The 24,693-nt window shown below is 46.7% G+C and overlaps 1 protein-coding gene across 2 annotated transcripts in view; it reads right to left on the minus strand.

Moving 5' to 3' along the window:
• The window catches only part of TTYH3 (tweety family member 3), a 74,872-nt gene that overhangs the window by 7,174 nt on the left and 43,005 nt on the right, over window positions 1–24,693 (minus strand). Inside the window, exons 3-14 of one of the 2 annotated variants that reach the window (XM_063413955.1) lie at window positions 22,348–22,459; window positions 21,512–21,732; window positions 20,637–20,732; window positions 18,087–18,159; window positions 17,665–17,740; window positions 11,353–11,408; window positions 9,990–10,082; window positions 9,778–9,870; window positions 8,922–9,058; window positions 6,886–7,062; window positions 5,945–6,020; window positions 3,767–3,868 (exon numbers count right to left, since the gene is read on the minus strand). In XM_063413955.1, the coding sequence (XP_063270025.1) occupies window positions 3,788–3,868; window positions 5,945–6,020; window positions 6,886–7,062; window positions 8,922–9,058; window positions 9,778–9,870; window positions 9,990–10,082; window positions 11,353–11,408; window positions 17,665–17,740; window positions 18,087–18,159; window positions 20,637–20,732; window positions 21,512–21,732; window positions 22,348–22,459 (1,291 nt within the window). In that variant the 3' untranslated portion in view covers window positions 3,767–3,787. The remainder of the gene's footprint in view (window positions 1–3,766; window positions 3,869–5,944; window positions 6,021–6,885; window positions 7,063–8,921; window positions 9,059–9,777; window positions 9,871–9,989; window positions 10,083–11,352; window positions 11,409–17,664; window positions 17,741–18,086; window positions 18,160–20,636; window positions 20,733–21,511; window positions 21,733–22,347; window positions 22,460–24,693) is intronic. The other variant, XM_063413956.1, reaches the window with a different exon arrangement.

The raw sequence follows: 24,693 nt of genomic DNA on the forward strand, positions 1-24,693 counted from the left end.
TATACAGTTTATTAAGTGTGATTACTGTTTCAGATATAAAGTTTAGGGCATTATTAATACATAGGAGAATAACCCAACAGGCTCAGAGAGGTTTAGAAGTCAAAGAGCTTTCTCACAGAGTAAGTAGGGCACATTTCAGGTAGTGCAATGCTGACATTACCAGCCAAGCCTCATGCTAACAAGAGGGCCTTGGAAGGAAAAATGCATTTGAGAGCTCATTTTCCATTTGCATTCTCTGTAGTGACATGTGATAGGAGATGAGCATGAACAGAGAACTTTTCCAGGTGCTAAAGTTTTGTAAGAAGTATTTAGAAAAAAAAATAGTCTCAGATAATGGAAGGTTATTGTGCATCTTTCTGGACAAGTCGTTCTGGTTCAGTGCACCACATGCAACATAAACTTTCTTTAAAGCACTAAAATCAAGAGGACCACGTGATGAATTGCATTTCAAAGTTGTACAAAGTACACCTATCATGGCAGGAGAAGCTGAAAAGAATTCCCTCCTTCCTCTAAAAAGAAAAGACCCCACAGTTGTTTAAGTGTCACTAAAACAAAGCAACCAAGAACACGAGATCTGGAGAGTCAAGCAGAGAGTGTTTTACATTCAAACCTACCTGCAAATCCACCACAGGGAACAAACCAAGACTCAGAGCAGTCAGAGTTAGGGCTGACATTCTCTCCTTAACTCAGGATTTTTGCACCTTTGTACCTCTTCCCGGTTCAACTGAACCAGTCACTCCTTCTGTTAAGTATTTTTAATGACCACGAGCATGACTGAAACCTGGCAGGAGAGAGGCAGCACTTCACAGAGCTCCTGCCAGCAGCACAGCTCTGTCAGTGTGCTCTGGAGCTCAGCCCCAGCATCACCCTCCAGGCACAAGGGCTTTCTCCACATGCTGCAGTCCTTCCTCCAAGTCCTCCTCTGCATCCTCTGCTGGGAAGCAGGGGAAAGATGCTGTGGAACACACAGGTCCCAACACCTGGACAGGCCAGCAGATGAAACTGTATCAGCAGACACGTGCCACTTTGGACATGAAACCAAGCTATATTATCCAGGGTTAAAATACTAAGGTCTTCAGTTGCTTTAAAAAAAATCACTATGTCTTTAATAGGAATATTTAACTTCTTTAAAAAGTGATTCTAAAGACAGAAAGCCTGAGCACAATTCAGACCAAGGAAGTCTTGGACTCCACTCTGAGGCCCACAGCTGTCAGGTTCACAGTTGCATTTAGTTTCCTTTAAAGAGGAGCTTTCATAGAAGGTTAAAGAACTCGCACAATTCAGTCATTCTTCCAGCACACTCACTGGAAGTACCCGTGAGCCTGTACACCCTCATTTACCCTTTCAAAAACAGCACAGAGGACAAGTTTCACCCCATACCTCCACCTCACTGTCAGCTTCCCCAGGAGGGGCACCTGAAGGAGTTCTTGTTGCCATTCCTGCTGGTGGCCTGTGCTATTCAACACAGCCCCTCTCTGTCACTTACCAGCCAGCTCTGACAAACACAGCTGATCACACACAGGTTTATTTTTGTATTTCTCCAGAGAAAATAAAAGTCTCTCCTTCACACTCAGCCTTGTTGAGGGTATAAACTTTCATGGGTGTGGTTTGCCAGCATATACTAGTTAGGCACTTAACACACACAGCCTGGGCACAAAGGAATCATTGGTTACAAAAAAGAAAAAAAAAATTTAAGGGAATAATCAGTTCGTTTTAGAGGCCATAAATTCCACTGGCTCCTGTGAAATCCATGAGTACTTCAGAGCTAACTAAGCTATGCTGAAAGATCACTTACCATATGAAACCATGACTGAGTACAAACCATTTACTATTTGTGGTTAAAAACCCACGTGAATTTCTCTTGAGCTACCCTGACTTTGATTTCCTGCCAGAGCTGTTCAGGTAATCCAATAAAGACCAAAGCTTCTGGATTCAAGTTCTGAAAGGCTGATCTCAAACAGCTAGAGCACAGTAAACACAGAGGGTTTGGTGTTATTATGTATGGGAGGAACAAGATGCAGGGAAACAGCTAATTCCAGCCAGTGGGTTCTGAATTCAAAGGGACTTGAGCCTTTCAAGTCAAAAGAACAGAGCTTCTGTTGGTTTTGTTTGTTTTTAAAGCCTTGGGAAGAATGCAGTGCCTCTTCCATGGCCCTTCAGACAGCCACACTAAGCTTGGGTGGGACCACAGATGAACAGAGGACAGTGCAGACTGGGATCAGGTCATGTTCCAGCCCAGGGATTTCAAGCCTAGAATGAAGCCCTTAGAATTTCCCCACCCTCACCAATATTTTATTTCACAGAACAGATCCATCTAACTTGGCTACAATACCACCTACAGGAACAACAGAGCAGCAAAGCCACCACAAGCTGAGGCCCAAGAGCAGTCTTAGCAAGGCTTGAGAGTGGAGAGAGCTGTGAGCCGTTCAAGGGAGCTGGCCATGCTTCCAGGCAGGGTTCTTTGCATTCATGCACCGTGGCAGAGGCATCAAGGCACCCATGCAGCCCTCCCCAGGCAGGCAGGCAGCAAGGGGCAGCAGGGCTGCAGACCAGGCACCACCAGAACAGAAAGGAATCCAGTGCAAGGCTGAGAAAAGTGCCAGCGAGAGGAAGCAGAGAGGAGGGAACAGCAGCAGCTTTGTGGACAGGTATTTCAGGGAAGAGGATGCAAGACATGAGTGCGTGAGCCAAGAGCGACGGCTCCCTGTTCCCTCTGGAAGCAGCTCCCTGCTGGCACTGCCTGGCTGTGGCTCCCTGCAAGGAGCACTGTCCTCCACACCACCCGAGCTGTCTGGCAGCCCTAATCACACCCTGTATTTAACCAAGCTGATAATTCCCAAAAAGGCAGAGCACCTCTTCTTTCTGTGGGCATGTGGCTCCATCACTGGCTGTCTTGGAGAACACAGCAGCAACTACACACAGCCCATGAGGAATTCAGACAGTGACATGGCACTAGGGAGGGCCCTGCTCAGAGTCTGTGGGACATGGATGGGATGATTCAGACACACAGAGAACAAACAAAACAGCAAAAGGTTTTGAAACAGAATGAAACAGATCTTAGTGATTATATCTGGACCCTTAGGGAAGCTTTTTTCTTTTGAATTTGCTCCTTTCTGACCTAAAATGTAAGGACAAAAGGAAGAGCTGCACACAGATCCGACAGGCATTTAAGTAACTCTTCAGGACAGTTTAAAACTAAAAATCCTACAAATGAGTTAGAAGTTTGTGGCAGGTTGGTATTGATGGTTTGGGGTATTATCACTACTGAGGACAAGCAGAACAGCAGCAGGGCTCAAGGAGAGCCAAAAGCTGAACTAAGACAGCAATTCCTGACTGAAGTGCTGCTAGATCAGTTCTCTTTACTTCTGGAGAATGGCTTCTTGTGATGGGAGAACTTCTGTGTTGCTTTTGAAGTGCAAGGTTATTTCTACATTTGAGCAGCACTCAGCACTTGTTGTTCAAGCTGTTCTGAAGTGTGGAATCCAAGCTGGAGCTGCTGTGAGGCAGCTTTTGTGAGGCACGGGCACCTGCAACCCTCACCAGGTGCACCAGAAGCCTCTGGAAGGCTGAACTGCTCCTTGAGCCTGCACCAGAGCCAAAACAGATTCTCACTTTAACCCTTGGCAGGAGGGAATGGGGTGGGAGGTGCAGAGGGAGGGAATGTGAAGAAATAAAAGGCACTGGCCTGGGATAAAGAGTGCAGGGATGAAGGGAGCGGTTGGGAGTGGAGAAGGGGTTGAGCAGGAAGGACCTTTTTTTGCAGTACCTGTTCCATTTGCGGGCGCTGTTACCAGTATGTCCGTGCACTGTCCGAGGGCTTAAGCTGCCAGCTCATATGGCTGCTACTGTCCATGGCAGCCAAATACAACTGTGATGACGCAAGAAAGAGAGAGAAAAAGAGAGTGCAGCCTCAACGTGCATGAAAAACACAGTGCAAGCAAGTGAAACCGTGGTGTGTGTCAGCGACAAGGTGGGCTCTGCCTCCCTAAGGGGACATCCCTGTGGCAAGGAGGAGAAAAACAGGAGGAATGAGAGAAGGAAAAACACAAACAAACGAACAAAAAGCCAGGAAAAGTAACGGACAAACAATGCAGCAGGATCACCACACCTTAGTTTTTCACCATCTGTTCACAGAAAGCTGAATGGAATAGGTCAGCTCTGTCTACCCACTGGCCTAACCTACTTGGATGGTTATCTCCCTCTCTCCCTCCCAAAAAGAGGCAGGGATGTGTGCATTGGTATTCCCTTTCCATCTCTCTCCTCCCACAGACAATTTGCTAGGAAAAGTTACCATTTCTTCTGCCTCAGTTCTCTCTCAGCCACCTGCTCCGAAGAGCTGCAAATACAGAAATCCCAGAAAAGCTTTCCCTGTTGCCTGCCAATATGAGAATAGACAGCATTTTTCTTCTCTCCACTGCCTGTCTACAACATCCCTCCAGGAAACACATTTATCCTGTAGCCTGATTCCTTCTCTCACCTGGGGAGAAGCTCCCTTTTCTGTGGGTGCAGTGCTGCTCCCTCATCCTCCCCAGCTCCTGCACTTCCCCACAGCCCACACTGATGGCTGCCAACTCAAGTTACTCTGAAGAAAAAAACCCTCTATCTACTCCCAACACCCAGCCTAAGGCACCAGGGCTCAGATTCCCCCTCAGGGTATTAACACAATTAACACACACAGCTACTGAAGAACCAGGGAGCTTCTTGCCTCGCTACAGCCCCGTGGAAGGGAATGTGCTTTCTCTGAAGCAGAGGAGCTGTAGGGCAAGGGGAAGCAGGACATAGAAGGAGCATGTGCCCTGGCAGTAGCAGAGGGACAGTGCCCTTCTGGCCCAGGGAGCAGCAGCAGAGCAGTCAGGGGTTGTGCTGAGCCCGTCTGGCTGCTGAGCACGGATAACACCACCAGAGCTCACCATCACAGCACTGGGGTGAGGAAACCTCCTCGGGAAGGGTGGAAGAGGTCTGGCCAAGGACAGAGACAAGGATCAACTCTGCATGTTCCCACTCCCTCTACAGCAAGGTGAGCTGCTCCTCTTGAGGTGAAACCACGAATGTGATGCCTTCATTTCCAGCACAATTCCTGCTCCTTCATCCGCCAACCTCCTCTTCCTCCCCTTCCCATCAATTTGAACCAGGCATCACAGAGTGTGTTTTCTTTACCTATACCTGAAGACTGGTTGATCATTAAGCATTTTACTACTCATCCTCTGTAATCACACCACCAAATTAGTGAGCACTGGGATGGCATGTTCTCCAGGTTCTGCTGTAAATCAGGATCCAGCAAGGGAGGGCAAGATTCATTTAGCTCTTACCCAGACATGAAGACAAGCCCATGTTTTATCCAGCACACAGAAATGGCTATCAGGCCACTCCAAATACCAAAACCTTCCATGAAAGTTTCTTTTTTTCCTCCATAGGAAATTAAATACAAAAATAGATTTCAAAGAAAGTAAAACAGTTGTGAAAGAAAGATTTTAAAAAAAAATCTCAACAAAAAAAAATACAGGTTTCATTCTACCATCTCTTTAGGGCAGATTAAGGAGAGAGGTTCAGCAATAACTCTGAATTTACAGTTTGAACAAGTTTCTTTTTAAACTTGAGGAATCAATGGCACAGAGAGCAAGTACACTGCATGCAAGTGAATCATCCTGCTGAAGTCACCCATCAAGATACTCATGCACTTCAGTGGTGGCCGGACTGGGCCCATAGAATTACCAGTGTTAATTGATTGAGTTTTAGTCTGTCCATGTGCAATGTCCAAAGCAGCATAGCAGGGTTTTGTTCTCCATGGCAGGTGAGACACAGCTTGTCTATTCAAGCTGCTGCCATTGATGGGCCAGATCCTGTGTTTGGCTGCACAATCAGCTCCCTTGGGAGCACACAGGAGTGGCAAACGTGTGTTCCCCGAAGCTGCTGAAGCAGAGAAGAGCAGTAAAGAGAGACTTACTGAGGGAGGTGGGGACTCCCGGCCAATGAGCGGGGTATTCTCGCAACGGGGGTTCTGGAAATTTGCATTCTGGCTCCTAGGAAAGGAAGAGACACAGGGTAACGGGGCATGTGCCATGCTTCTCTGGGGAGGGGCTCTGATGGGGACACAGGACAGAGCATCCTCACCCCCAGAACTACTGCATCACTTCAGTCTCCTTCAAAGCTTTTCTTACAGGCCAGGTGGATCCCCTTTTTCAGACAAGGGCATAAAACTATCTTAATTTTCCTCAGACTGAGCACTATTTTTACATTTTTTCTTACTCAGAAGGGCCCACAATGAATCACATCAAGTGATTTAAAAATAGGTCCTTGTGAAAATCTGCCTCCCTGCAGTATGAGAACTGCCAAGTGGCAGAAATGGAGATAAAATGAGGACAATGTCTAAGGGGATAAACAAAATGATGTGGCAGCCACAGAAAAAGATAGGCCCTAATGATAGTCCAAATGTAGTCAGGGTTTGGCACTTCTGGAAAAAGCTCTGAAGATCCCACCTGGACTAGGTAGCTCCAAACTGCAACAGATGTCAGAGCTGACTGCAAAAATACTGTAGAATGAGAGAGTCACAGGTTTTTTCTTGGCTCTCAGTCTTTGGGGAGGCTTCTGGCAGGACCACTCTGTCTGAAGAATTAAGTCTTCTGGTGATCAGAATCATTGCTTAACGAGAAGCCCAGACAATTCTTCCCTACTTCTTTTTCTCAAACATTTTCCTGAGTCCTGGAGCACAAAGTTGTTCACATTTTGGAGCACGCTGTCTAACCAAACTCCTCCAAGCTATTCCCTTCTCCCATGAGACACCAATCAGCAAACAAAACCCTTCACTGCTTTTTACCCCTTGGTCAGAAGTGCCCAACAGAAATGAGGAGGAAGCAATGTGGAGAGGCTTGTGGTGGGGATACTCACATGTACTCCGTGACGGGAGCATTGCTGACTGTGTGTGCTGCTGCTGGGATGCTGGTCTCACTGCCATAGCTACTGCCACAGCTGTACAGGCTGGGCATGTGCACTCTGTACAGATTATCGTGTGTCTGCCTGCTCCCCTGAGCAGCTGATTCCTCTTCCCCATCATCATCTGAGCCTCTGCAAGAAGGAGAAAAAGTTCCTCCTAGAACCCTCCAGTGACCCCCACGTGTGGGGTTTGCAGGAAGCCATGGTGATGCCAGGAACCTCCCAGTCATCTTCCACACCTCCACGCTGGTACCAGTTTGGGATGCCTCGGGGTGGCAGTGTGAAGCACAGCCCACTCCACAGTGACTCAGACCTCCCACGGAGCCCATCTGGAGGTGCACACTGCGTGATCCCCTCCAGCCTCCCTGCAGCCTTCTCTCAGGGCTTGGCACACAGCTCTGCAGCTGCCCAGCTGTGCAGCCAAAGGATGGATGCACATCCCAAAATATACAGCTCTAAAAAAATCCCACGAGCAACAAAAAAGCGAGGCAAGGGGGATGTAGTGTCATGCAGGCCACAGAAACATCCTTCAAAACTGCAATCTCTGTCCTTCCATTTCTTGTAGACACGTCCAAAGGGCTCTTAAGGATGAGCCTCTGCAGACTTCTCTGAAGTCCCATTATGGTTACAAAGGGTCTGCTTCAGCTTCTAGCAAAACCACAGAAGTCTTTACAGAGACTAGGTTACAAAATTTGCATCTAAAGGCTTTATTTTCTCAGAAATGCCAGGATTTTAAATCAATGGAGAGCAGAACTGTTTGCCAGCTGGTTCCCTCTGCCTTCCCATAGTATTCTCTTGCCCCTCCTATAGAATACACTTTGCTATTTCATCTCCCTAATTAGGGGGTGGAGCACCATGGTCTGAAATACATTTAATCTGTGCTTAAAGCCTGTGAAGGGTTCCACACAACGTGGACATCTCTAGAACCTCCCACACATCACCTGCAGCCTCTGCACCACACGGTGGCACTGAAGATCGAGGAATTGCAGCCTGCACGGTCTCTTGCAGGCAATAAACTGTGACATCCTCCCCAGAGGGAGGCTGGGGGAGAAATGGTGCTCCAGGGAATGCAGGAGGGTCACAGCAGCAGCCTGAGCCTGCGGGGGCTGGCAGGGCAGGCAGCACAGGGAAGGCAGCACAAGGGATGGGGAAAGCTCTCTCCTTCCTACAGGCAGAGTGCTGTGCTCGTGGAGGAGGTGAGGAACCAGCCATCTCCTCAGGGGCTGTGCTGGCACTTCCTAAGGCCACTTCCCTGGGGGCTCTGCAGGCTGGGACAGCTCTGGTTTCCTGATGTTGCTCATGGCATTCTGTTTCACCACAAAAATCAGGACCACAGAAGAGAATTTGCTGCAGTCTATTGCTCTTCTGCAAGAGTAGAAAACTCAATGCCATTTTAACAGCTGCCTGTGGTGCAGCAGCCAGTCGGTGAAGCAAAAGTTTGCTAGAGATTCACTGATTAACCTGGTTTTCATCATTAATACCAGCTCAAATTTGCAAGTGTCTCACCTGCCCACGTTGTTGACAACAAGACAGTTCCTGCTTTCCATTATCTATGCAAGTCAGTCACCTCAGCATGAGTAAAGCTACAAAAGCAAGTGTAAACTGCTTCTTATTCCAATTCTCTTCCCCAAAGTAGAACAAATGCCTCAAGGCAACGTAAGAGAATAAGAATTTTACAGAGAGAGCAATAGTTCAAGCATTACCTCTGTGTTACAGCTATAATCATTCATCTGACTTGACTCCCAGTCCTACAGTGTGCTGAATTCTCTGCACACAGAGTATCCCAGTGCAGTGAGGTTCAGATGTTAGTATCAACCACAGCCAGAGCAAAACACAACCATTCTTTTTGTTAGACCTGTGCTTATAAAGCCTCATCCCTCACACCCCTGGGATCATGTGGGAATGAGCTCCATATGCTCATGGGCACAAATCCAACAGCCAGTCTTGGGGAAGAGCTCTACAATGCTACAGAACCTAAACCCTCCCTGTACCTCTTTTGCTGCCAGGTGTGTGGGACGCTGCAGACAATGGAACTGAACATGAGGGCTGTGACAAAGGAGAAGAGAACCAGGTAGATGAGGCCTTCCACTCCATCATAGCAGAAGCCTGTCAGAGCCTGGACGTAATCCTGCAAGGAAAGGACAGAATTTCCTGATCACTGCAGAGTTAACACTGAGCTCCAACTCAAAAGCCCTTCTCCAGACTACACTCTCTGAAACAACTTAGAGACATCACACTCCCTTTTCTAGAGCATATTTCTATTTTAATTTCAGGGACTCAAGTGTTTTTCATAAATGATCCAACCCTTGTTTTCCCTCACAAAGACCAGCTTGGATTTAGACATAGAAATATTTTCAACCGCCCACAGTAAGACTTTAAGAGGAGCAAAAATAAACAGCCAAGGCAAACATCCACCCAACAGAAGAGATAATATTTTTCATTAAGCCTTTCCACTCCCTCACAATGTGCCATGCCCAAGAACAGGAGCATGGACTGTCTGTGTCTGTGCCTTTAGAGAGGCAGTGAGGACAAGAGCAAGGCCATGCTACACTGCTCTAGGTGCTCTAAGGCACTGCACTCCATGGCAAAGTTACTTCCTATACACTAAAACCCCAAATTTGAGGGCCTTAATTGCTGCAGCTTGTAGATGTATGAAGGCATGTTATCCATGTGTGTTGATCTTTAAACTCAAATCTAACTTGATCCAAATTCTCATTCCCTTTTCTGCTAGAATCAGTAAGTAAAAAAGCTGTGGTAAACTTACACCAGAGATTTGGAACTCCAAACTAACACAGGCTCTACTCCCTTTGTTCTTTCTTAGCTCAAGCCCTGTTACCAAGGACTCACCAAATGCAGACTCCGACAGTCTACCAAAGCTGTCAGCTGCTGCAGGTTGATCTCTGTTGAATTCAAAACCTCCTGGATCCGAGTGAGATATTCCTGAAAACAACAAGGCAGTGATCAGTGCAAGGGAATCCTTAGCAGGAGCTGATCCTGGGTCCTGGACAAGATTGAGGGAAGCCACAAAGAGCAGGGAGAGCAAACTTGAGGAGAGTTACCTTGGAGGTGGGGTGCTCCTTGCTCGCTGACCTCATGAGCTCCGACACATCATCCTGCATTTCTACCAAAGCCTTGTGACTTCCTGACAGCTTCTGCTCAACACAAAACATGCAATGTTTCAGCAGTTCAGGCCATATGGACCAAGAGATCTCCTGGGAAAAGACTGAAATCCTATTTCCCAAATCCTGAAGCATCATCTGTGTGAATGGTGCTAGTTAAAGATGTCCCAACTGACATGAGTGCAGCTGCAGTAGGGTTAAGTTTGACTTTTAGCAAACTGGAAGAAGTACAGACAGAGAGAAGAGGAGAAGGGAAGAAAAGAAAAAAAAAATCCCCAAAGAACACAAAACCACAAACAAAGAACAAAATACATACACAAAAATGTACACACAGCTGGGGCTGGCTCTAGGACAGAAGGGAAGGAGAAAGAAAGGACACAAAGCACTCAAGTTCTCACCACAGAACACAGCTGGATTTTTTACTGAATCAGATGGATGAAAAAGACATAATGCTAACTAGAAGTTGTTTGTATTAAGGTGCAGCCTTCACATCCCTTTAAAGCACCATGAGAATTTCACATGCAACAGCATGTCAGGGAGTACACAGAGCAACCAGAAATGCAACAGATGGCAGAGGTGCATCAAACCACAGCCTGAAGTGTTCTTACCCCACCCTTTAAAACAGAGGAACACAAGATTTTGAAAAAATCCTAAATATAAACGGTGAAGCAGCTGGTGTCTGCCAAATGGTGGGTGGTGTGGGCCTGTTCTGGCCTCTGATGCACACGACAAAATTTGGAAAAGGCCCAGGTGCTGTTCTTCTGCCCCCACACAAAAGAATAATGACTCACATTTATACTTCAGGATAAATCCCTTGGATGTTCAAAGGTTTGTAAGAGGCATCTATGAAAAACACTCCTTCACCCACAGAAGCTACTGCATTTTGGGAGTGGAGTGTTATCACTGTTTAACCCAAAAGAAACTTCAAGAAGAGATTCAAAGGGGGAATTACAGAGTTTCCCAACCTGGCATTAATTGTGGTGCTGTGTCTCCACAGTGCCTGGTAAACAGAGGTACCACCAACAAAGCCATTACACACCACATTACACACACGCCCTTCCAAGGGAGTGTCCTGGACCTGGAGCTGTGCAGGTAGTGATGAAATTGGAAAAAACTCCTCCCTAAATCACAGTGCCACCTCCTGCACGGCTGGGAATTATCTGCCAAAGCTTCACCAACAGCCAGAGCACTCCCTGAAGCAAACTCCCTGGAACTGGCTGCCTGCTGGTACCAAGGGCACTTCATCTGCGCCCTGCAGGGTGAGGAGAGGCAGGGGGGAAGGAGTCAGGGTGCTCACACTCACCTGCTGGAAAGGGTTGGGGTAGCCAGCACTGCAGGTCATGTAATAGCGGAGAGTCTCTGTGGAGACACAAGAGGAGAAAGTCAGGCCAGATGTGCCATTCCAGCTTTGCAGTGTGGCTCTGCTCCACTTAAAGTTAGATGGAGCACAGAAGTTTTATTTAGAAGTTGGCACTATCCATCACATAAACCTGAGACATCAGTCTAGGACAAGTTCAACTACACTACAGTGAAGACATACTCATAAACTTCCAGATAAGGCTGTTCCTGTGCTCTCCTAACAGCTCCATTTGTTTGAAGACACAGCTGTGTTCCTCCTCATTCCAACCAGCCTGGTGCCCTCAGGAGCCCTCTACCACACTGCATCAACTGCCAGCACACACAAATTACAAATACCAGGCTTTCCCCTGCCATCCTCAATAATGGTTTCAAGGAAGGGAAGCTCTGAGAGACTTGATCATCCAAATGCCTTTTTAGATTATTCCTCAAACATTTACAGTTCCTCTTCAGATGAATATGAGCATGCCAGCTCAGCAAAATCAAGGGTGATGTTGGCATGGTAAAGACTACAAAAGCCCTAAAACACACAAACCCTCTGCATTCCCCCCTCCACCAGCATCTTTTCCTCCACTCTTTTTAATCTTCTGTCTGTGACTTTCAGTAATGCACATTCCAGGCTGCACAGCCATCCTGATGAGTCCCAGCTCAGAAATCAGTAAAAGGCACAACCAGAAGCAAGCGGAGCCGTGAAGGAAGCAGACCTGACTGCATCCTGACTCTGCCACACTTCCCATCAATATTGAATGCACCTTTGGGCAAGGCAGCACGCTGGAGACCGAGTGCTACAACACAGCCTGTCAGCCCCTGAGTGCTGGCAATGCAACCTGACAGCTCTTATTTATAATTCATTAGCCTACTCTGGGGCAGCTCCTGCCAGCTGCTCCATCTCCCTCCCACCGACTCCTGCTCTGGGAAGACTTAACTTCTCCCCAATCAAGCCTGCAAACAGCAATTAGCAAATTCTGGGCAGGCAGGAGGGCAGCAAGGACTGCTTTGTGCCTCACTTTGGGCACAGAAGTGACTGTCCACAAGCACTGGGCCAAGGAAAGGGCTGCTCCTCCCCAGCTCATAAATCACACACAATGGCTGTGTGCAAATGGATTAAAACACACCTGCACTGAGAGAACAGCAACCCACAGCTTCACACATGGTGACCAAAGGAGCTCTGATCTTGTCACCTATTTATTTTAAACCAACAAACCACTGAAAATTTCTCTTAAGCTCCCACAGTGGTATCAAGTTTGCATTGCCTGTGTAAATGCAATAAGTTGCATGACATTCTGCTAATGCAGAGCTCCAGAAATGTTTCTTGAGGGCCTTCTGGATCATCCCTGGTGGGCAGATTAGAGATGAGAGCTCCTGATATCATAGTTTGCAGCTTGTAAGCTCAGGATAAAGATTGGTGGTTATAAGTGAAGCAAAAAGCAGCCCAGTGTAATAAGTGCTTGCCTTGCTTCACCCTGGAAGGCAGGATCAGCAAGGATTCACTGTGTAGCACTGGCTTTGCTGCTGACAAGTGTGACACTACATAAAACACGCTTCCCAAAATGGCACAGCCATCAGGAGCAGCTTTCCCTGCACTGAACCCGAGATGTGGTGCTTTAAATCCACGGCTACAACAGGCAGTGGAGCTGCCTTCAGGTGATCCCATACTGCAAAGCCTGGAAATGAACAGGACCATGTCCCCTGCCACCAGGAAAAGAGCAGGATCTGTTTTAAACCTGGTGGAGGCCATCCTGCACATCACCAAATCTCATATTTCTGACCAGAAAACAGCTTACATGAATCCATCCTTTGCTAACAGCTCCAGGCAATTTCTTTCTATAATTATCTTTCTGGTGCATTTTCCTCTCAAGGAATATTCCTAAAGGTTGATGTGATTTTTGAAGCTGGCCTTTAGGCAATCTAGCTCATAGCAGAAGGGTTAGGCAGGGTCACATCTGCAGCTGCCCATGCCTGCTGTTGCTAGCAGCACTCCTGACTCACTCTTGGTGCACAGGCACTGTGGGAGCAGAAGGCAAGGAGGGGAACTACCTAAAATGCTTTATTTTTGCAAAGTCTGTTTTTCCTAGAAAGGAAAGTAGAGCTTCCTACTAAAGACAGCTTCAGCTGCTACAGCTACTTACTGCTTCTGCAACCATGGAGACCTACTACTCACTTCAAAGCCCAGCCAAAATGCAAAAATGGTATTATGCACCTGCCAAAAGGCAGTGAGGTCTGTAGAGAGCAATGAGAAAAAAAGATCCTAGCTCCAAAAAAAATTTCCTCACACCTAGAACAGCTTTTCCCAGCTCTCCCTCATCTCTAATTGAACATTCTCTTAGCAGTGCTCATTTTGTACACCCAGATGAGGCTCTCTCTGTGGGTTCAGTCACCAGAGAAAGCACCTGTGGGGTGTCAAAGGAAGGCTGTAGTTCTGTAGGTGTCTTCTGGCTGCAGTTTCTTGCCCAGGTAACATTCTCCACCAGGAGGTTTGTTCCCCCAAGGCACCAGTCTGACAGCAAAGGGAGGTGTCTGGATAATATTTAATTTCTCTGATACGTCCTATCCTTGTATTGGTAAAAGTAAAGAGCTTGTAACTGCCCCATTTGCCCTCCCCTCAGAGCTTTCTGCTAATCAGGAGTCCAACAACACCAGGCAGGAGAACAGTTCTCAATGCCAACATCAGCTCAGCAGGATTCTCTTCTTTGGGCAAACCCTTTCCTGCAGTGTGCTCTGAGCTCAGGCAATAACTGTGCAGACACCACTGCCCCAGCAGAGGTTTTGTGCTGATCTCGCTCCTGGAGAGGAAGCAGAGGTGGGGATGCTGCAGCCCTTTGGTTTTTTCAGCTCTGGATTTCCAAGCTGAGATTGCATCAGTGGGAGGCCAGTGAGGAGGCTGGGCACGACAAGAACCCTTCCTGCTTGATCTGAGCAGCTGGGCTGGACCACAGCTGAAAGGCTCCATTATCCATCCCCTGAGGGGCACTGCTCCCTCGGATGAGGAGAGTGGCTGTTCACCATGCAGATTTCTGGTGAGAGGACCTGGAGAAAGCTCTTCCTGTTGTTTAGAAAGATTGTGCCTTTTTACTTAATTTTATGCAACAAGTCATCAGATAATAACATAATATCAGTGAAAAAGAATGGGACTAGAAGATGGCCTCCTGCTTTGAAAATAAACATCTTGGCTGCACCAAGTCCTTTTACTAGCAGCAGGAGCTGATTATAGAGGCACTGCTCAATTCCATTGCCTTTATCTCAGTTAATGAATACAGGGTGAGTTAGGCACATACATCAGCCTATTCTGCAAAATTATTTAAGTATTTCCTTCTCCCAGAAACCCGCAATAAAGTTCTTTGCCTCCCTTTTCTTCCCCCATCATTTTTTTAATGCAGCACATTTTATCTGTAAAACAAGAACGTCTCTAGCTAAAAACATGACAGTAATAATGCACTTAATCAGATTATTCTCAGCTCCATTAATTCCATTTAGATTTGAAAGCAGCAGTTAATACATAAACAAGAATATTAACATACTAGTTGCCCAGTATTCAACTCTGTTATTTTTCTATGAAAACTACAACCAGCAGCAGCAAAAAACACATTGCAAATATGGATGACTCAGTCCCAAGCTGAATGTCAGAGCATAGAGAACCTTCCAATACATTGTGTGTAACAACAGCAACTAAAAATAGTGATTAAAGAGAAAAAAATGACCCAGCACTACCAAGCTTCTTAGGATCACTTGTTGGTTCTCATATCCTTAAAATTAGATGGCAGCACCCAGCCCAGCATGCCAGACCAGATACCTCAGCAAGACCCTCAGCCCAGCTTCAGCTGGAGTGATCCTCACAGCAAATGTGGTTCCTACATCTGTGATAACTCCCCATGGATTCTTCTCCCACGATCTACCTGAGCCCCTCCAGCCACTCACACTCTTTTAGTGAGCTGCTGACTGTTTTAGTGTGTGTAACTGCTGTTAAAGGTGGAGAGCATCATCCAAAAAGCAGAGACAGCAACCCAGAGGGCACAAAGCACTAGAACCAGGGGCTTTCAAGGAGAGCCCCTTCCTTTGAGGACAGCAGGGATGCTGGCTCCCAGCTGGCTGTCCCTGTCTCCTGGAGCTCATCACTCTGGTACGTATGGCTCAGCTGATCACAAAGCAGCTGCTACCATTATCCAAGGGATACCAAGACTTATTCCAGCCTTTGGAAGAGGTTTTATTGGCATTAAAGTGTAATTGCCACACTGCAGTCCTCATGTCATCATTTTTCCTCCTGTTCAGATGCACGGGAAGGTCTCAAGATTGAGGACCAAGAGCTATTTCCATAACTTCCCCATCACAAACTGTGACACAGCAGTGAAAACCCACATGGGAAGACAGGAGATTCAATCATCTCCCAACCAGCTGCCTGGTGCCATGGCAGGCTCAGAAGTTGGACAGATTTCCTCCTGGAGAAAGGGGAAGGTGCTCAGCAGTGCTCCAGGGTGCCTGGCAGCAGGAGCTGACACACTCAGTGCCCACAGAGGGGCCACTGCGGCAGCACCTGCTCTTCCTCCTCTTCCTCCTCTTCCCCGTTTCCCTCAGACCCATTCAGTGTTATTTATGGAGCTTTAACAACTGTTCTGTGGTGGTGCTGCAGAAGCAGAGCCTGCTGTCCCCCAGGGAGCCACCTGTCCCTGCTGGGGAATGCAGGAGGAGGGCTGGGATGTCAGCCCTGCGTCCCTGCCAGCCTCCAGAGGAGCCCCTCTGCTCAATGCAAAACCACAGCAGCCCCAGCCAAGGACAGCTGAGAGGGACAAGCAGCACAAAGGAGCCTTTCTGGAGCTTCCCAGGGTCAATCTGATTGTTATCAAACCACCTCCAGAGCTAATCTGGGTTACCAAATTGTCACAGCACACAGCTGGCAGCAGCATCACGTATTTCCCCTTTGCCTCACTGATCCACTTGCCTCCTTGAGAAACCAGGAAACCAGCTAGGCACCTGAAGGCTCATCTCTGTCACCTTCACAGCCAAGAGAGGATTCTCATCCTATGCTAAACACTCATTCTCTTCCCTCACCACATTTCTCTGTTGCCAAGAGAGCTGCCTGGCTCTGTCATCTCTTTCCCACAAAGGCAATAAATAAGGCACTCCAAAAATAAGATGTAGAGTTGTAATATCAACCTGTACATATTCTTTTATACTACATTCTGCCTCCAGACATTTATGTTTTTTATTGTTTCCAATCCCTGCATCCTCAGCCACAGCTACATACCTAATTTCCTACCAGTTGCACAGTGAGAGACAGCGTTTGGCTAAGCACAGAGCTTCTGCACACACAGCAAAAGCTCTCTGGTTCCACCAAATCAGAACCAGAAACAATGCAAGTCCTTTTACAAATCACTGTCATTGCCTATTTGTGTTTTATTACACACAGAACTACATAAAGGAGCTACTGGGGAAGAGAAGGCAGGGAAAAAAAAAGTTAACTTTGTAAACTAAGCAACAAACTCAGTCCTAAAAATACTTTTCCTTTTCATTATTGTATCTCTGTTGGCAGGCACCCAATCTCCTTTTTGTTAAGCCATGGTTCTGAATGTCATCTTGGCCCCACTGAGGTTCAAACTGGAGGCACCCCTCACCTCACCAACCACTTCAGCCTAAATTAGGAGCAACAAACCCCAAATATATCAGTGCTTGTGAGCACTGAGGTGCAGGCACATGCTTTAAGTGGAACAGGATACACAAAGCAGTCAAAATACTGCATTTATAATGGAAAGGGAAATTCATACATCTTTGTGGCTGTTTCCATTCACTTACCCTTCAAAGAGGCTACTATTTACAGCCACCATTAAGAGAAAAAACTTATATATAAACTGTTGATAACAGATATAAAAATAGGTAGATTCAGAAATGCAGACCCAAGAGCAAGTTTTAAAAATGACAACTCAAACTGCACACTGCTACTGCCACAGTCCTGTCACATACAGAGGAGAACTAGACTCAAGAGTGCCACATTTAAAGCAAAATAATCCACTAATCCAGGGACTTCTGTTATTCCATTTTATCAGTTATTTCCACCTAAGGGCCAAGGCAGGAGAAAGGTTCTGAAGGTGGTTCTGATGCATACATTCACACCTCTGACCAGAATGCTGTTTTTCCAGGGCTCCACTAGTTTTGTTTCCCCCTGTATGCCAGCTCCTCTGTTTCAAACACAGCCTCGAACCCTCTGTCACTGCCCTGCTCCTGTGTGACAGCTGCAGAGCCCCGTGCCAAGGCCAGCCCCAGCACTCACCAGCACTGAGCACTGCGTTCTCCTCAACCACCTTGGAGACATAAGCATCGGGGTCGATGCAGAAGTCACTGGAGCCCTGGAAAGATGGAAGACAAAAGGCAAAGGGAATATCAAAGCACAGCAGCATCAAAGAGCAGTTGAGCCAGGTTAACATCAGGGAATCTTGTATTCTAGGGGTGTTTCAGGTGCTGAAGTCTCTCATCACCATCCCCAGCAGCGCTGCTTTACACAACCACAGCAGTGCTGGAGTACCAGCAACCACACCACGGAGAAGGAGCAGCTCTGGGCTTTTCCTAGATGGAAATTGCTAGCACAGTTACTTGGATGAGGATATGCTGTACAACAGGCACAGCACAGCATTAATCTGGTGTCTGCTAAACCTGCAGCAAAGGGTGAATGGGATTTGGATGTGAGCCACTTACCACGGCGACAGCCAGCTCCAGGCCCAGGGATCCCCAGCTGACAATCAGGGCAAACACCCCAAGCAAGCACACCCTGTGGGAGACAGACAGATGGCAGATGCAGCAGCTCTGATTTCAAGCTGTTCCTTTCACTAGATATATTATTTGTGGTCCAAAGAAATTGCCAAACCTAAGAAATTGTCAGCCACTGACTGTATGTTCAGATAAACAATCCTCTTTTAGATGTCACGGGCTGCAGCAACCAGAGAAGTTCATATCCAGCTGTTGGTTACCACATTGCCTGCCCTGGAGCTACAGGGAAGGGAGAAGTAGGGGAGCAAAGCATTCTCCTGCTTCTAGCAGGGACACCAAAGGCACAAAGACACAGAGGTGGCTGCAGGGGAGGCAGGAGGTTGACTACAGCCTCATCACTTTCATTGTTCCCATTCTGGACTTCATTTTCCAGGTCTAAAGACACCCAAAGAAAAATATGCTAAACAAGAAAACCCCACAAAACCATACAGATCCCAAACTGGGGAAATCTCTGCTGTGTCTACAATAAATGAGGTTGTTGGGTGTAAGCTCTGTATGGCTACAGATGGTGGGAGGGAGCACAGACCCTGTTAGGACACCCTGGTTCCCAGCTGGTGCACTGAACAGCACCCAAGCATCCCACAGAGCTGCAGGACAGCACAGTCACCTGCAGACACCCAGGAACTGCAGCTCAGGTGCCTGCCACTGCCAAGAGAGTCCATCTCTGCACAGATCCCAAGCTCTGCTCTGACAGCCGGGCCTCATTACTGTCAGAAATAGTGGGACCTGTCAGAGCAATGACAGAGCAGTGCTCAGTGACACTCAGGAGTACACACTCTTGGAAAAGGCTTTTGCACTTCCCAGCCAGCACATTAACTCCTCACCCTTGCTGTCAGTATGAGTGGTAGAGATATTTAGGCTATAATGCTCCTCAGCTCCCTCAGGTACAGGGCTGCAGACTAATAAGGAGTTTCATTTTATCTGTTTCTATCTTCAAAGTAAAGAGACACTGGCTTGCTCTCTTAGGGATGCTTTTTCCCCTCAAGCTTTGAAACATAAGTAGATCCCTTCCCACCCACACCCTGAACAATACAAAAACCTGTTCATAACCAAGACATTCTTTATTCAAACCTAGTACAATCATCTCTGTGAGGAAGGGACATATCTTTTTTTCTGCTACGTTTGTCTCACTGAATACTAGAGCTTTAAAAAAATAAACCTATGGGTCTCCATTAAAAAAACACCAAACATATCCCTCAGTTTACTAACTTATTTTAATTCCAAATAATTCCTATTCTGTGAATGGATCTATGCCCCTCGTCTTGCAGAAGTGAGGGAGTTTCACCAGACTGACATCTGTGCTGCACTCTGAAATGAAACACTAAAGACTTTATTATGCCTTTTCCAAATGGATGCAAAAATTATCAGCCATGGATCAGCAAGGTTCTGTGGGTTTATGACATAAGGACAACACAGCTTGGTGCCTCCAGCTGAGCATGTTAATCAATAAGACACATTTGTTGTTTTACTTTAAATGAAGATGACTGGGTCAGTAACTGATTGCTTGGCTAAAAGATCTAAAACTGGCATTTCACCATCTTGCCTGGCTGTGATACACTTGGTTTTTTATGCCATGTGCTCCCTTTAGGGAATGCCTTAATATGAACTTCTGGCTAAAGGGAAATGAGATTCTAATTTAAACCCTGGGTTTGCCATCTGTGTGTACACTTGGACTTTTGTCTGTGCAACCTGCCAGGTATGAAATCATCTGGTAAATAATAAATCTGGATACACATTGCAATTATTAATGGCATCACCACGAAGCAGGATAAACCCTTGGCCATGTCAGTTCTCAAACTGTCACTGTGTTTATGATACCAGGATCTCTGCCAAATATGCCAAGCTACAAGACAGGGAGAGGTTTTTTCCTGGAATGGGCCATTTTCAGTGCTTTTGAGAAACAGCCATGCATTAACATTGCAGTACCATGGCAACAAGACTCCTTCTCATAACTGCAAACCCTTGCTTGTTCTCAGTTTAACATTTCCTCAGGTGTGACAGCCCCAGGTAAGGGGAGCAGACAGTGACACAGAAGGCAATGCTGCAGGTAGTGCAGACACATGCAGTGCTTGTCATCAATTAACAAATACCTTCCCAACTGCACAGAATCAAGAGGAGACTTTTAAAGCCTGTAATTTTAAGGAAGGATGTCCATGTTATTGTCTACCAGCAAATGGAGGTTTCCAATGGCACCCAGTGGAAAGCAGAGAGCCTGGGTGGGTCCCTCACCTTTGAAGAGAGGGCAATGAGCACCAGCAGCATTGCATTCTGTAGCTCAAGAACCTCCCTGTGAGGTTCTTGTATGAAGCCTGAACTATTCCCACAGAGCCACACTCTGCAGTGCCTCCCTACTCAGAGGGAAGTGGAAGATGTTGAGTTTCAGATGTCCTTGACATCAGCTGACAACAGGCAGAGGTTCCCCCTAGCAGGCACTTGCATTCAGCTTCCCTTGTGCCCTGTCCCGAGGTCAAGACTCACCCCACGAGAATGGCTCTGGAGTTCCTGATGAGCCCAAAGAGCACCAGCAAACATATCAGGACATTGAACAGGAGCAGGCCCAGGTATCCCAGCCACCTGCACAAAACAAAAAAGGGAAATCTGGGGTGGAAAAAGCACAGAGCAAGAAGCTGTTGTGACTTCTGGGTCAGTTCTTCTCTTCTCCACAACCACCTCCAAAGACTAATCTTCAGAGAGCTCTGATATTTGTGGGATTGGAAGTTGAGGCAGGTAAAAGCATTTACACAACATGCTTAGAGCAAGCAGCTGTCGAGAAATGAGAGTGATGGTGTTTTCTAGTGTGATGTTATATGCACTGGTCATCATCAGAGGAAGAAAAGGCACTGCAGCTCCTTGAACTTCCTAGATATTTGTTAGGAAATGCTTCAGTTATTTATTCCAGATGTTTGGATAGGGGTTTTCTTTTGTGGAATACATCTGATGCAATCTCTTATTTAATATGTTAAATAGAAGGAATGTTAGGCTGTGGTATTAACTTAGAGAACTAGTGTCATTTTCTACTCTATTTAATGTGTTCATATGCACTTATTAGGACAGAGCAGAAGCTCTATCTGGGGCTGTTTTTTCCCCCAGTGCTAGAACACAAACTACAGGTTTTGCATGTTGAGAATAAATTTCTCATCAGTTGGTAATAAAGACACTTAAGGAAAGGAAGCTGTGCATTTTGATTTAAACTGAATGCAGTCCTGCAGTAAGAAATAAATCAGTTCTGTGGGCCAAGAGCACCTGCAGCAATACACAGAGCCTTTGGCTCAGCCACCCAGAGAATGAACACCATTTCTGCAGAGCAAGCCAAAGCAGATGCTCCAACCACTGCACTCCAGCATGCTACACACCTGTACCAGTCATAGAGGTCAATCTGAATTGCCAGCTCCTCCAGAGACAGCTCGTCATTCTTCCAAAAGGGGATCTCAGTCGTTTGCCTGACCAGGTCATCCAAGAGGCTTTGCAGTTTCTGGACAATGTGCAGGTGGTCTGTCTGCTTCTTGAACATCTCCTCCAGCACGAGCAAGTTGGGTTCCACTGTTTGGTTCAGGGCCACTGCAGTGTCCAGTACCTACAGCATGGGAAAGAAAAAGGGGGATAAACAAATCTGAAAAAATGATTAAAGAACAGGAAGCCAAGGAAGTGAAAAGGGAATTTATTCTTACTAGCAAGCCATGGGCAGCTTCTAGATTACCAGGCCTCTGTCTTAAGAGGCTCAGACTGCTTACCCCTCAAAAGCAATTTAAAAGCATCTATAGGGAGATTGTTTCCAGGTAGTCCAATGGTGGCACCTCAGCTGAGCCTTAACACTTGCACACATTCTGCAGCCGTCAGGGTTGCAGGTGATACCATGAAATTAAAGATAGCACAGGAACAACCAGTGGTACTGAAATGCCACATTTTACTAAGATTTGTCTGCTTCGGCCTGCCTCCTCTTCCGGGTGTGGAAGAGAGAGCTGATCACAAGCTGTTTTTAAACCTAGCAAAGAGAAGGCTCCCCTTAACAATCTGTGTTAGCTCCGTTATTTTTAGACAAGCGGAAGAAATCACCCCGCTGCTGCTAATAGAAATTTTAGCACAACTCCAAGCCCAGAAATGAAGAGAAGACAGGAAGAGACACGGGCACAGCCAGATCAGGAGGACAGGGGCTGGCTGAGGCTGCTGGCCCCGTTTTTGGGGTGCTCACCCTGTCCTGGACGCCAGCCACGGTGCGGTTGGCGTGGCGCAGCGAGTACGTCAGCCGGTGGATGCCGTCGCTGGTCTCCCCATTCCCGTAGAATCCCACAGCAATGCCAGCACTGCCGAGAAGGAAAAGCACCAAAGGGCAGAGGTGAGGCTCAAAGGCAAGTGTGTGACACAGGGTTGGTGGCTACAGAGCACGGGGTGGCCACACCAGTGTTCCACGAGAAGGGAAGGCGCTCCCTCCCAAAGAGAGCTGGGGTCACAACAAAACACAACAAGAACACAAGAGCATTTCATTCATGGTACAATAACAAAAATCTGTTAGAGAACTGTTTGGGAGCTCAAGTCCAGCCTGGACAAGCAGAAATCCATCCAGTGGCTCCTGTGAGAGCTGCCATTGCTGTGCTGGGGCCTTCTCTGGACATGAAATACAGATTGTTTTGTTACATTTTTTTAAAGCAGGACACAAAGAGCTTGCTTTGACTGCTTGCCCGTGGTGGTGGTTCCTCCAGATACATTTTGCATGCCCTCTTCTCTACCCTGTGAAATATCTATGAGCATTATCTTGATTTATCTTGCCATATAGAAACATTTCTGTCACACTGATTTAGAGTGTTGGGAAGGGAGGCTTAACAATTTACTGGGACAAAAGGCTTATTTATTTTTAAGGCAAGCAAATTTCAAACTCGCAGACACAATTCAACTCCAGCTGTTTAGCAAATTACCACCTATCAGCTGATTTTCTATAATTGTCCACACATATCAGTCTGTCCCAATTATGAAGGAAACCATATTAGCTTAAGCCTCACTTAAAGGAGGAAGATCCTGTAAATGAGTTGGAACCAGAGGATTATCTCATGCAAGTCAGCAATGCCTCTTCTATTAAGAGATCTCTGCAGGAACTCACAGTTCCTCTTCCCAAGCCCATATTTCCTAATAATAGAGGAGGAAAGAACTTGTGAAGGGACCACACATCTAAACTCAGGGCAAACCAACCTTACCAAGGCACAGTTTTTCTGTTCCTATGTTATATTTAGAGAGCACCCAGGACCTTTTCTAGGAAGGTTCTCAAGACACCAAGGTTGTGTTTGTGGCTGTCAAAGGAAGGTGGTGGTGACAATCCTGTTGTAAATCTAAACTTATTCTGGATGAAACCTTTAGTTCCTTCACAAAAACTTTGTGTTCTGTTCCTGCTCTTGCTCCTCTCCTGCAGGAAGACACATCCATTCCTCTTCTCCTGGGCTCTGCTTCTAAAGAGTGAGCAGAACAATGCAGTTCACCTGGTCACATCTCTCCTCGTACGTGACAAGAAAGAGAAGCAAAGATCATGATCTGGAAGCAGATCCACTAGGAAAATCTGTGTCAGCCTCATGCTTTTTCCAGCAATTGAATCTCCATAAATTATAGAGAGCTTGGCCCATAAAAACCTCAGCTGAGGAGTCTTCTAGGGACAAGAGGCAGCCTTCATAAACACAAAGAGAGGCAGCAGCTATGTAACTAAATATTTAGCATTAATAAAAGAAATGGGTCTCTTTCTCCAGGAACACCATTCCTCAAACATTTTCCTAATTCAAATTATGCTGATAACTAAAGAGAGAAAAGCCCTCTGCATTCCTCCCTGGTTGCAGCTATTATCAGAGCTTGATAACACATGCCTGGGGTGCACGGGGGTGGAAGGGAGAAAAAAGCCACACTCCCCCCTCCCCCTGAAGCAGAGATTACAGATGCAGAGCCATGCCCAGGATAAGGCACCCCATCACAGAAATTACAAAACCCTGGCTTAGATTTCTCCTTGTCTTATCAGAGCAAAGAAATTCACACGGACCCTTTCAGCCTCCTGAGCTGCAGAAAACATTAACACTTGTTTCTACCGTAGGCACCAAATAAATTCCAGAACATTCTTGACATTGAATAGGCAGATCTGACCCCTTTAATTAGCGAGCAATTTCTATTCAGCTACTAGAAGCCTATTCTTTCAGCAAAGGCTTGGTAAGTGCCCAAAATCTCTTGCTTGGCTCTCAGTATTCCCAGCACAGTGGCACAGTTTTGGTGGGAAAGGCTCAAAAACAGCGCTCTGGAGTACAGCAATGTACCCTTGTCCTTGGGGATGCTGCACAGACCAGTTTACTCCCAGGTTCCACTGTGAGGTGCTGGCAATACAAACAAGTGAATTTAAACTCGTTGTCCTGCTGGAGGCAGATCCACCCCGGCAGTTTTCCACAGGCTTCCCATCCTGCCCAGTACAAACCACAGCTCCCACTGCCCTCCAGGCACAGCCACTGCTCCTGAAAGAAAACACTACAGCACGACAATCGGGATAAAAGCCATTTAATCCAAGCAATAAACTCCT

The sequence above is a fragment of the Prinia subflava genome, chromosome 17 (assembly GCF_021018805.1).
Source record: "Prinia subflava isolate CZ2003 ecotype Zambia chromosome 17, Cam_Psub_1.2, whole genome shotgun sequence".
Taxonomy (NCBI): Eukaryota; Metazoa; Chordata; class Aves; order Passeriformes; family Cisticolidae; genus Prinia; species Prinia subflava.